The sequence below is a fragment of the Euprymna scolopes genome, chromosome 5, assembly GCF_053919585.1.
Source record: "Euprymna scolopes isolate OS-2025 chromosome 5, ASM5391958v1, whole genome shotgun sequence".
Lineage (NCBI taxonomy): Eukaryota > Metazoa > Mollusca > Cephalopoda > Sepiida > Sepiolidae > Euprymna > Euprymna scolopes.
The window spans coordinates 135,673,820-135,685,833 of NC_136486.1; the positions used below are offsets into that span (position 1 = coordinate 135,673,820).

Sequence of the window (12,014 nt, forward strand, 5' to 3'; positions counted from 1 at the left end):
TTTATAAGAACACATTTTTTCTTTTTGTCTTTTTTTTTTTTTTTTAATGAAACCTTGGTCCTTGCTCCTTTAATTGAAAAAAAAATTAGGGCTTGAATTACATTTTTCGAGGAGTTATAAGCTTAGAAAGATAGGGGGTCGAATAATTTACGCCTCTCATTTTGAAATGTCTATTAAAAAGTAAATAATTAATTTATGTTTAATAGGTTTATATATCACAAATTGAAGAGAAAAGGTCAATAAATAATATATTCAAATTTAAAACAAAAAAAAAAATCAGTTTTTTAGAAATTTACCTGTAAAGTCCGAAGTTTAAAACCTTTTTAAAAAAAAAAAAACACATTGTTTTGTTTTGTTTTTTTTTTAAATAAAATCTTGGTCCTTACTCCTTTAATTGAAAAAAAAAATTAGGGCTTGAATTACATTTTTCGAGGAGTTATAAGCTTGGAAAGATGGGGTGGAATTATTCACTATTTTCACGAAATTTCTGACACTGCTAGTGTAGGCGTAGTAAAGGCATAAGAGTCCATAAGAAAAACACAAAAAGTAAATATGTATTATATTTATAACATTTTAATGTATTTTTACAGTTTTCATCAAAAAATGTCACTCTTGAAATTAATAAATTAGTTAAATTTAAGTAATAAGTTTAAGAATAAATTAATTGTTACATTTTTTTTACGAGTATTTGGTTCGGAAGTGGGTGATCATTTCACGTTACTTTAAGTGGGAGGATAACTTTTACATATAAATGCGAAAGTGATCCCCCACTCTGAAATCTAATTTTTGTTTTATTTTTATCATTAATTTTTTAAACTGTTTGCACGTAATCTCCTAAAAAGATAGAATCTCATTTTTTTTTTTTTTTTATGAAGGATGGGGTAAGGATTAGCATAAAGTGCAATCACGCGACTTTATGACTATATAAATTTAAAGGGAAATAACTCCTCTTAAAAGCAAGGGAGATAACCACTAATTTGATAAATATTTCAGAATTCTTTTTCTACTAATATAAAAACTCATTTGTTTTTTTTTGTTTTTTTATCCATACAGTGAAAATTTTCGGTTATCTTTAAGAATAGGCACCAGTTCATACCGACATTTGTAATATTGCTCATTTTTTTTCTTAAGTAAAAATATTTCCAAATAAATAAACAGAAAACTAGTAAAAAAAAAAAAAAAAAAAAGCAATTCTTCGTAGTTGTGTTGGTTTTAGTCTCATACATTCTCGTATAAAATAAAATTAAAAACAACAAAAACGAACGAATCTCCGAGCAAAATGGAGTTATCTCCCTCAACAGAATGACAAACTCTACAAAAGGGAGCAAAATCAAATGAAGAATAAAGACGTTTTTGTAGATTTAAATTTTAAAGATATTTTATTAAAAAAAAAAAAAAAAAAAAAACAAGCGTGGAAACAAATTGATAGTCTTATATTAATATTTTGGTTACAATAAAGTTCCATCAGTGTTTGTTTACATTTCCGTCAGCTGATATTTGTGCTTTGCTTAATGCTTATTGCTTCACTATGAATGCCCTGAGAAGGTCGTTTACCAATTAAAAAATATTTTTTCATTCTGTAAAAAAAAAAAAAAAAAAAAAGCCGGTACTTATGTACTTTTGTTACCGTGCTAAAATAATAACGTTATGATTTTGAAATCCATTCTTAATCTGGGGAGGGGAGGGGTGTTTTGTAAATATTCTGTACTTCCACCTAACAATTTAATAATAATAATAATAATAATAATAATAATAATAATAAAGATATCGTGAAACTTGAATTTAACCTGTAAAAACTATTTTAAAAATAGCGCAGTATCAAAAGTGCATAAGCACCAAACAGCCCAGTTCGTTTGCGTATTTTAAAACTGGTAACCATTAATCAGAAGTGATTTTTTTTTTTTTTTTTTTTTTTGCAGGGCATTCATCGTCAAGCTCAATTATCAGCTGACGTAAATGTAAACAATTTCATTTTAATCAATAGGCACGCACTTTCTTATTTTATTTTTATGAAGATCTTTCAACTTTTATTTATTTTTGAGAATGCTAAGAAAAATTAACCCTTACCTAACTTTTCTCATGGTTAATGTTATCTGCCTTTTTTTTTCTTTTTGTAAAATAGGTTGAAATCAAGTTCTCTGTGTCTGTTTACTTTCTCTGGAAACGTCTCTTTGGATTAATGCTCACCAATTTTAAAATAAGTAAACGAACTTGGTTGTTTTTCAGAATAACAGAATATTTTGAAACCAGTAAGCATTAATCAGAAGGAACTATTCCAGGTCATTCATCAGGAAGCAGAATGTTCAGCTGACAAAGAAAAAAAAGACACACGAACTTCATTTTAACCGTAAAATGCTTCGGTCATTTCCGGAACTAACTTATGATTCTCCGTCAAAGTATTTATTTCAATCCTTTTGGATACCCGTTCATTACCAGTACCCTATTCTTTGTGAAGTCTAATAAAAAAAATAGACCACAAAAGAAAGTTGCAGACATTGAGTAGATAAATCGAGTCACGTAAATAAATAAACAAATATAATCAATTAAAATGTAATCAATTAAAATATAATCAATTAAAATATAATCAATTAAAATATAAAAGATCGTAAAAGGATTATGTTCCGTAGGTATTCCTTTTGTTTACATCATTTGTTTTCAAATTAAAAACAATCACATGAAACACACATAATACCGACTGACTAATACGATGTGATTAGAATTATTTCACATTTTCCTTTCCTATGTTTCACGTTGAGTATTCAATTCAATTACAACTCACCTTATATTATCAATAATAGTAGAATAATAAACAATAGCTGTATATATACAGCCGCAGCCGCACATACGTAGCAGAAATAAACAAATATACAGCCGCACATTCGTATTTGCCCAAAACAATATCTATAGATTGTGTAATGTATATATAATTTTTCTGTTTGTTTCTACCTAACTGAATACTTTTTTAATGTTTTTATTTAATGTAATATGTTTATTCAGCTCGAAAACATACAGTGTTTACCGATGTATTGGAAAATTTTAAAATGGCGCTCGCGCTCGACTCTCTCTTGAACACGGTAAGTTTGGGAAAGTGAGTTAAAAATAAGAAATTATACAAAATACTGTTAGAAACCCAACGAATATATGTCAGCCTATGTCACGGTAACATATTGAGGGGGTTTATAACAGTATTTTGTATAGTTTTGTTTATTTTTAACTCATTTTCCCAAACTTACCGTGTTCAAGAAAGAGTCGGGCGCCATTTTAAATTTTCCAACACATCGGTAAACACTGTATGTTTTTCGAGCTGAATAAACATGTTACATTAAATAAAAGCACTAAAAAAAGTATCCAATTAAGTAGAAAAGTAACTTATCTTGCCTTTGATAACATTTATTTGTTATATATTTCTTTTTTGACAACTTTTTCGAATCTATATGTATAGTAATACAAACCCAATTTTTCTTTTGTTTTTTTAATGGATTTCGTTTTTTAATCCTCTGCAAAGAATTAAATCAAATTTTAATCATAATTGGTTTATTGTGCTTAAAATATTATATCAAAATATGAGTTTGTTGTGTGACTCCTGGCTTGGATATGGTATTGACACCGGTCGAAATCAAAATATGCTAAAACCCACACTGATAATTTTTTAAAACTTGGGTGGGTCACTGCTTATCGAGTCCCAGAGGCCATTCGAGGATAAGGGTTAATAAGTGTTAGGTAGATGGTGACATAACACCGTGATGATCATAAATGGTAGGGCTTAATTATTTAAAAGAATGGCTCAAGAACTTATTTACATAAGACTTGAAAACAACCATATTATAGTTATCTGGAAAGCAGTCTCACGCTGTGGCTGTGAATATAAACCAAACCTCTTCAAGGGAAACTATTGATGGTTGTTGTAGATAGACGAGTATTTGTTGCAAATGTTTTACAGATGGGACCGTAGATTGAAGCTCAGCCAAACACCTACCATAAAAGTCACAATAGAGAAGAGATAGACTCACAATGTCTCTTCTGTGAGAACAAACAAGTAGAGAGGCGCAAAAGTCCTCATGATACTCTTGTCGCAGTTGCAAATCACCACTCCTTTGTTATTGTAAATAACACACGCTGGTTGGCAGTTCATCACGACTTGACCCATCAGAAACTCTTCTGAAATTAAACATGGCTTCCAATTTAAGAAATATAAAGAAGGATTATGCAATCCTCATGAAGATGAGGTGATTCATATGATACATAAGAAATTCAAGAAAAAACAAGCTGGCACAAATCAAATTAAAATTTTGTGTATACAACATTCAAAATTAAAACTTATTATTTTTGTAAATAGTAGTGCAGTTCATTTTCAGTTGGATATCAATTGTCTGAACTTTTCCAATGAGTTGCATTACTTTGGAAGGTCACTATTTCAAAATTACAACACATTTTCAGCTGATTTAGAGTCCTGGACACCATAGTCTCTGATAATGGTATTGCTTTCATTTCAGTAAAATTCCCAGATTTCTGCAAGCATAATAATATCAACCATATATGCACATTTTATCAATGGATGCCATTTGTCCAAATGTAACAAATTTTTCAGAAGAGAAACATAAAAATGGAACAGTAGTTTAACAGTCACCATGGTGCAGTAAGTAGCACTATCAAACTGTTATATCGCAAGATCCCCACACAGTTACATAAACGAAGCACGGGACGAGGAGGAACTAGGGAACAACAATGGCGGCGCGGAGACAAATGTTGTTTGTCGGCAAAATGTTCAGAGCCGTATTAAACACACATCGGGGTGTCAAAACACATCCACTCACACACCCACATCAACAGCATAACCCGCAAATCATCCGGGGAAAAACACATTAACGGCATCAACTAAATTAGGAGTAGAAATATTAATAATACACCTGACAAACCCTCTCACATGCACTTCAAACATAAATAGTTAGGTCACGAAGTACGGTCGCGACGTAATTCCTACATAAGCTGATTCGCAATGTTTACATCTTTGATGGGATATATACAACTGAATATACCTCCAAATAAGCGAATCCCTGATGTGTGGTTAATTACGGAAAACTAACACAAATAAAAAATACGACAGCCATTTTTGCCTCGGAGCCGCTATGTCCCCTACTACGTCCGTGCTCGCTGTATAAATAAGCCGACCGTCAGAGAAAAAGTCAGTTACCGGCAGATTGCCAACCAGAGTGGATCGCCTCGCTGACGGTATCAGCAGCAGCAGCAGCCACGCCAGTTCTCTTCAGCCCTTTCCAGCAGCAGCAGCCACAGCCGTTCCCCTCAGCTCTTTCCAGCAGCAGCAGCCACAGCCGTTCCCCTCAGCTCTTTCTAGCAGCAGCAGCCACAGCCGTTCCCCTCAGGTCTTTCCAGCAGCAGCAGCAGCAGCAGCAACTACAGCCATTCCCCTCCGCTCTTTCCAGCAGCAGCAGCAGCCACAGCCGATCCCCCTCAACTCTTTGCAGCAGCAGCAGCAGCCACAGCCGTTCCCCTCAACTCTTTCCAGCAGCAGCAGCGGCAGCTCCCCTCTCGGCGACAGCAGTTGATTCAAAGTGCTTGGTCACCTATCACTGTTTGTTCCCTGAGGCCTACCACCAGAGGACTCCAACCTACCATAACACCTGGATCCCTATTCCGGCCTTCCTGACGCCTAGTAGACCATGTATACCAATTCACCTTGACCCTCAATAAAGGTTTGAACTGAATTACTTCGTTTGTTCTCCTTGCTTCCATACGCTCGTGTTATTATATAACAACTGGTGTCAGAGCGTTCAGCAAGATGAGTACAGACAGCTACAAGGGTTTCACGCAGTCGGAACTATTCACATTAATTAAAGAACAGAAGCATTCAACCTGAGGACAGGCTCGACACAATCATCAAAAGAGGCACTTCAGGAGATCCGAAACGACATAGATGCCATGACAACCACCCTGAGATCAACAGCAATAACAACAGCTACCACCCCTCACACAAGCAGCGACTACAGCATGCTAATGCGCCAACAAACAATTCTGGACGCCATGAGACAACAGAAGCCCTTCCACCCTGGACAGGACTTAAACCAATTCATATCAGCGCTCACCAAAATATATGCAATACACGTCTTACCGGAGGTAACAACATACCCAAGTCTGGAGGGCGAATTTGTCAAGTCCGCGAAAGACATGCTGGACCAGGGTATATTTCAGCAAATGTTGGACTCTGCACAAGACACATCCACCTTCAACAACCTGAAGGAGTATCTACTAACAACCCACGGCAGCCAAATGACCACCTTCCAACATTTAAGCAAGACCTGGTACTTAGAACGACATGATGGCGAAAAACTAAGAGATTTTGCTGGTCGACTCGAAACCACGCTCAGGGAAGCGACCGTCCACATCAAGGCAAAACACAGAAAGGACAGAAACAATGAATTATCCGTTGATGGACTCATATCAATCATAGGCGCAATGCTTATGAGTGAAAAGGTGAAAGCATGGAACACAAACATCTGCCCTCACCTCATCAGAACAATTGACAACCACTATACGGCAACTGGTATAGCGGCGGAAGCACAGCAATACCTGGATCGCGGCATAAAATCTGATGTCACCACTTCCCAATACTCCGCACTTCTCTCTCAAGAGCACTACCCGAGCCAAAGAAGGCCCCACCATGCACACACACTCTAGTGGATGCAATCGCTTGAACTTTATGGATGCACACAAGAAAACCGTTCAACGTCAACATCAGCAACAAGAAACTCGCAGACAAACAGTAGGTTTCCCTGTATGCCAGAGATACCTCAGAGGCCTACCCTGCTTTAAGCAAAATTGCAGATACCGTCACCCAACCCGCACCCAAACACAAGCTCTTGTTGCAACAACAGACAACATGCCAGAGACAGAGGACAAGGATTTTCACTTCGGTCAGGACAAGATGTGATGCCCTGCCTGACCCGCTCCAATATCAGTTATCACGTCTTCAATTTTCAAGAACGAACAAACTACTCACCACTTGTCCACTCCACCTTTTACATTGGCGACACAAAATTCTCATACATCGCGATGCTCGATTCTGGATGCTCGACCTGCATCATACCAGCATCGCAGCTGCCAGACGAGGCCAAGAAACACATAAAACGCTCGGACGTCCAAGTGAGGGGCATCAATGGTAGCATTAGCACGCTTGGCTAACTAACATGCGACGTTATAATCGGCAACCAGGACACACCCACATTCTGTGGCATAAACGCCCTAATAACGGCACAATCTACACCAATCCTGATCGTCCAAAACATCTTATGCCATGATACCCTCATCTCGTACATGGTCGACAACGAAAAAGCGAAAGTGGAGTTCAAGCGCACACTTGCCCAAAGAGGTTCCACACACACAGCTAACATCGTATGGCAAACGTCATCACCAAACAGTCCCACAGGCGACTCATATACCAATGTCATCCAGGACTACCTTGCTATCGGACCCCATCATGAATTCCACACCTTGGACGAAAAGCTTACATGGCTAAAACACAACACAGGACTCACACTACCAAACCATCCTAACCGAGACGAACTAGAGGCCACCACCAGCCTATTAATCCGCTATGCCAACATCATCGGTACTGAAAATGGCGACAAGGGCACATTCAACCGCCCCATTCGGATACCAACCAACGGCCAATCATGCAGCCAAAAACAACATCCAATTGCCCAAGCCCTGGAAGAGGAGGTCAATGCCGAGATTGGCCGCATAGCAAACAAAGGCATCATTGAAGCCTGCAACGACCCCAAAGGTTTCAACAGTCCAGTATTTGCCGTACGTAAGAAAAATGGGTCAATTCACATTGTTGCAAACTTTAAAAGAACACTAAACAAGGTGCTAGTCGACCTGGACCCCTAACCAATACCCAGGATGGATCATCTGCTCAACAAAATCGGCAAGGGCAACAGGTATTTTGCATCCCTTGATCTGCGTAATGGATATTGGCAGATCGAAATAGATGAGCAGGACCGGCACAAAACAGCCTTCACATGGAAGGACAAATGCTACCAGTACACTTTTAGGGAATTTCCCTAATAAAATAAAATAACACAATTCTATGAACAATGACAAACAACTTCTTCAACTTAACAAGGGAAAGGTTTATTTGCAAAGCGTACTGAAGGAAGAAAGTAGAGTCGGGTCTCCACTGCCTTACGAGGTAGTTACAACCCGCGGCTGTCGTCAATACCTTTAGTAGGAGCAGCGAAGAGAACAGGCGTCTAGCACCGACGAAGGCTGGTAGCGTAAGAGAGAGTTTTCTTCTGGGACCGGAAGCTGTCTGGTCCCTAGGGGTCAATTTGTATTCGTGCGCAAGTCCTCAGATTGGACAGTCTAGCGCCTCATCACTCACTCAGAGGAAGCGAACGCGCGAGAAGAAAAGGGGTCCATTTGTGTCTGCTACACACTCGCCTGGCTTTTGGTCTCACTTCGGCTGGACAAATCTTCTCCCGTTGCGTGGCAGAGGCTTTAGCCACGGTCACATCATGCAGCAACATATCATCTTACATCGACGACAACCTGGTGCATGCTAAGACGTTCAAGGACTACATCATCGCGCTAGAACAATTGTTCATGGCCCTCCAAAAGTTTGGACTTAAGCTGAACCCAGACAAATGCTCCTTCCTCGCACCTGAGGCAAAATTTCTCGGCCGCATAATAAACAGCGAAGGGTTCAAGGCCGACCCCGAATATGTTCGTGCCATAGAAGAAATGAAACCCCCAACCTCAAGAAAGGAACTCCAAAGTCTCATCGGCCGCCTGGTTTGGATCAGACAATTCCTTGAGACGCGCCTTCATGAACAGATCAAATCGAGCATGTTCTCAAAACTCATGGCTCCTATACATGAGCTCAACAAGGCCAACAAGCCATTCCACTGGACCGAGAATGCGGACAGAGCATTCAGGAAGATCAAGGACCGATTATCCTCCCCGCCGGTTATCTCATTTCCAGACTTCTCCATGCCCTTCACGCTCACTACTGATGCCAGTGATGTTGCATGCGGATCAATCCTGATGCAAGAGTCCAGCAGCGGGAAGAAGAACATTGTCGCAGTCGCGTCATACTCCTTCAATACAACAGAGCAAAACTGGTCCACAACGGAACGTGAGGCATATGCAGTGAAGTGGGCGATACTGAAATTTGACTACTTTCTACATAACCGTCCCTTCGTTGTGTTCACCGACCACAGATTGCTGACATATCTTGACCAACGAGAATTCAATAATGCAAAAATACGAAGATGGCAGGACGAAATATCGTGCTACAAATTCGTATTAGAATATGTAGAGGGCGAATCTAACGTTTGGGCTGATATGCTCAGCAGAGGCTGTGGACAGAAGAAGATCAAGACTCCCAGCGACCCCAATCCAGCAGGAAGGACATTCACACTGGATGGCTCGAGCTTACGCATCTACGTCCCATCATGGTGCATTGGTGACATCGACACTCTGAAACTTATTCCCAAGTTGCACACACCACGGAACGCCCACACACAAAGACGCATGAGTGACGCTTTTTTCGCATGCCACACCTACTCCTCCATTCCTGCTGAACAAATCTGTGAACACCTGGATATTGCAACTGAACAACAGAAGGATGAGACCCTGGCCGGAATCATACACGCACTTCAAGCATCATACCCGGACGGTCCACAAATTGATCCCGATGACCACCGAGCTAAGTTGTTCAAGAGAAAGCTACATCAATTCTTCTTAGAACCGGGAACCATGGTCCTAATGATAAGAGACCACAAACATTCCCCTAGGCTGGTCGTACCATACAAGCTCAAACCCAAATACCTCAATCAAGCACACGACGCCAACAACCACTCAGGCATAACATGGATGCAGGAACTCCTCTCCAGTTACTGGTGGGAATCCAAGAACACCGACATCAAGGCTTATGCTGATTCCTGCATCACATGTGCAAAATGCGAGGAAAATTATGGTAGACGCACCCGCTGGCCCATGGGCCACTGCAAGCGGGGTAAGAGACCTTTTGAACTCATCTTTGTGGACTTTGTCACAATGCCCAACTCAAAGGGAAAAAGATATATACTTACAATACTGGACAGCTTCAGCCGGCACCTCATGGCTATACGCCGCCCGTGGCCTGTACCAGTTCTTCCTCCGACCGAGGCACACACTTCACAGGGGAAGTATATCAACAGTTCTGCGAACAAATGGCCATCACACAGGAACTGCATTGCCCTTGGCGCCCACAGAGCTCAGGGAACATAGAGAGACAACACCGGACAATGAAGAACGCCATCTACATGCTGTGTGAAGACAGGAATTGCGAGTGGACAGATGTTTTCGAATCGGTTGTGTCATCCATGAATGCCACAACCAACAAGGCCACCGGTGTCTCCCCGCATTTCACAATCACGGGTCGCCACCCTAGCATCGGCTTGCCAACACCCCACAGAAAGGAAGCCAGGAGCGATGACCCAGGTGCATATGGCATGCAAATCAATGCCCTGCTAAGACAGGTTCATCACCATGTCGCCCTGGCCAATGATGAAGCAGATCACAAAATGGAGAGCCGCGCAAAGCACTTCTCCCACAAGAACCCGCTACAAGTAGGAGACAAGGTCCTACTTCACCGCCCTCAATCAGCCACGGCCCAATCAACACACATGCAATGGATAGGAAGCTTCACTATCACCAAAACCAACAGCATGATGTATCAAGTACAAGATGAGAGCGGCATCACAACCTGGATACACCGGGCGCACATCCGACGAATAGCACCACACCCACTACACCTGTCTATCACAGACCTCCAACCCCCACCCAGTATCACCGACGAACAGCAGCCCACGAACAGCCCCACATGCAATCCTGACGAGAATCGGACGCCATCCTCACAAGCCAGTCAACCCAGGAGATTACCAGCCAGAACAACAAGAGGACAACTCCCTACATGCTTCAGAGACTTCGTCATGTAAATGTGATCGAGATTTGAGGGGGCATTGTTATATTGCAAGATCCCCACACAGTTACATAAACAGAACACGGGACGAGGAGGAACTAGGGAACAACAGTGGCGGCGCGGAGACAAATGTTGTTTGTCGGCAAAATGTTCAGAGCCGTATTAAACACACATTGGGGTGTCAAAACACATCCACTCCTACACCCACATCAACAGCATAACCCGCAAATCATCCGGAGCAAAACACATTAACGGCATCAACTAAATTAGGAGTAGAAATATTAATAATACACCTGACAACCCCTCTCACATGCACTTCAAACATAAATAGTTAGGTCACGGAGTACGGTCATGACGTAATTCCTACATAAGCTGATTCGCAATGTTTACATCTTTGATGGGATATATACAACTGAATATACCTCCAAATAAGCGAATCCCTGATGTGTGGTTAATTACGGAAAACTAACACAAATAAAAAATACGACAGCCATTTTTGCCTCGGAGCCGCTATGTCCCCTACTACGTCCGTGCTTGCTGTATAAATAAGCCGACCGTCAGAGAAAAAAGTCAGTTACCGGCAGATTGCCAACCAGAGCGGATCGCCTCGCTGACGGTATCAGCAGCAGCAGCAGCCACGCCAGTTCTCTTCAGCCCTTTCCAGCAGCAGCAGCCACAGCCGTTCCCCTCAGCTCTTTCCAGCAGCAGCAGCCACAGCCGTTCCCCTCAGCTCTTTCTAGCAGCGGCAGCAGCAGCCACAGCCGTTCCCCTCAGGTCTTTCCAGCAGCAGCAGCAGCAGCAACTACAGCTGTTCCCCTCCGCTCTTTCCAGCAGCAGCAGCAGCAGCAGCAGCAGCCGATCCCCTCAACTCTTTGCAGCAGCAGCCCCAGCCGATCCCCTCAACTCTTTCCAGCAGCGGCAGCTCCCCTCTCGGCGACAGCAGTTGATTCAAAAGTGCTTAGTCACCTATCACTGTTTGTTCCCTGAGGCCTACCACCAGAGGACTCCAACCTACCATAACACCTGGATCCCT

General features: G+C 41.3%; 2 protein-coding genes across 3 annotated transcripts in view; one reads left to right on the top strand and one right to left on the bottom strand.

The window, feature by feature from the left end:
* The window catches only part of LOC145276994 (uncharacterized), a 111,262-nt gene extending 108,382 nt beyond the window's left edge, over nt 1-2,880 (bottom strand). The window contains exon 1 of one of the 2 annotated variants that reach the window (XM_080128571.1): nt 2,780-2,880. In XM_080128571.1, coding sequence (XP_079984697.1) covers nt 2,780-2,844 — 65 coding nt within the window. In that variant the 5' untranslated portion in view covers nt 2,845-2,880. Of the gene's footprint in view, nt 1-2,067; nt 2,328-2,779 lie in introns of those variants that run through there. The other variant, XM_080128572.1, reaches the window with a different exon arrangement.
* Nucleotides 2,881-9,360: 6,480 nt separating this feature from the next.
* On the top strand, nt 9,361-10,287 carry LOC145276633 (uncharacterized). The gene has a single exon (XM_080127824.1). The coding sequence runs from the start codon at nt 9,361-9,363 to the stop codon at nt 10,285-10,287; it is 927 nt and encodes a 308-aa protein (XP_079983950.1).
* The last annotated feature ends 1,727 nt before the right edge of the window (nt 10,288-12,014 follow it).

Bases quoted from the DNA above. Each gene is read 5' to 3' on its own strand.
- LOC145276633 (XM_080127824.1), top strand. From the start codon at position 9,361: ATGCTCAGCAGAGGCTGTGGACAGAAGAAGATCAAGACTCCCAGCGAC.